This window comes from Austrofundulus limnaeus, unplaced genomic scaffold (assembly GCF_001266775.1).
Source record: "Austrofundulus limnaeus strain Quisiro unplaced genomic scaffold, Austrofundulus_limnaeus-1.0 Scaffold3505, whole genome shotgun sequence".
Taxonomy (NCBI): Eukaryota; Metazoa; Chordata; class Actinopteri; order Cyprinodontiformes; family Rivulidae; genus Austrofundulus; species Austrofundulus limnaeus.
In genome coordinates this window covers 1-264 of record NW_013955907.1, presented here as the reverse complement: position 1 = coordinate 264, position 264 = coordinate 1, and the positions used below count along the sequence as shown (strand labels likewise).

The following is a 264-nucleotide window of genomic DNA, read 5'->3' as shown; positions in this document are numbered from 1 at the left end:
GACAGAGACCACCTGACCTGAGGACAGAGACCACCTGACCTGAGGACAGAGACCACCTGTACTGAGGACAGAGTCCACCTGTACTGAGGACAGAGACCACCTGACCTGAGGACAGAGACCACCTGTACTGAGGAAAGAGACCACCTGTACTGAGGACAGAGTCCACCTGTACTGAGGACAGAGTCCATCTGTACTGAGACAGAGACCACCTGACCTGAGGACAGAGACCACCTGACCTGAGGACAGAGACCACCTGACCTGAGG

General features: G+C 56.1%; 1 protein-coding gene across 2 annotated transcripts in view; it reads right to left on the bottom strand.

The window, feature by feature from the left end:
• LOC106511897 (uncharacterized) overlaps positions 1-258 on the bottom strand; it is a 10,954-nt gene extending 10,696 nt beyond the window's left edge. The window contains exon 1 of one of the 2 annotated variants that reach the window (XR_001309568.1): positions 145-258. Coding sequence is in view for 1 of the 2 variants with exons in the window: in XM_014000621.1 (XP_013856075.1) it covers positions 13-188 (176 nt within the window). In the remaining variant the exon portion in view is untranslated. Of the gene's footprint in view, positions 1-12 lie in introns of both variants that reach the window. The other variant, XM_014000621.1, reaches the window with a different exon arrangement.
• Between the last annotated feature and the right edge of the window lie 6 nt (positions 259-264).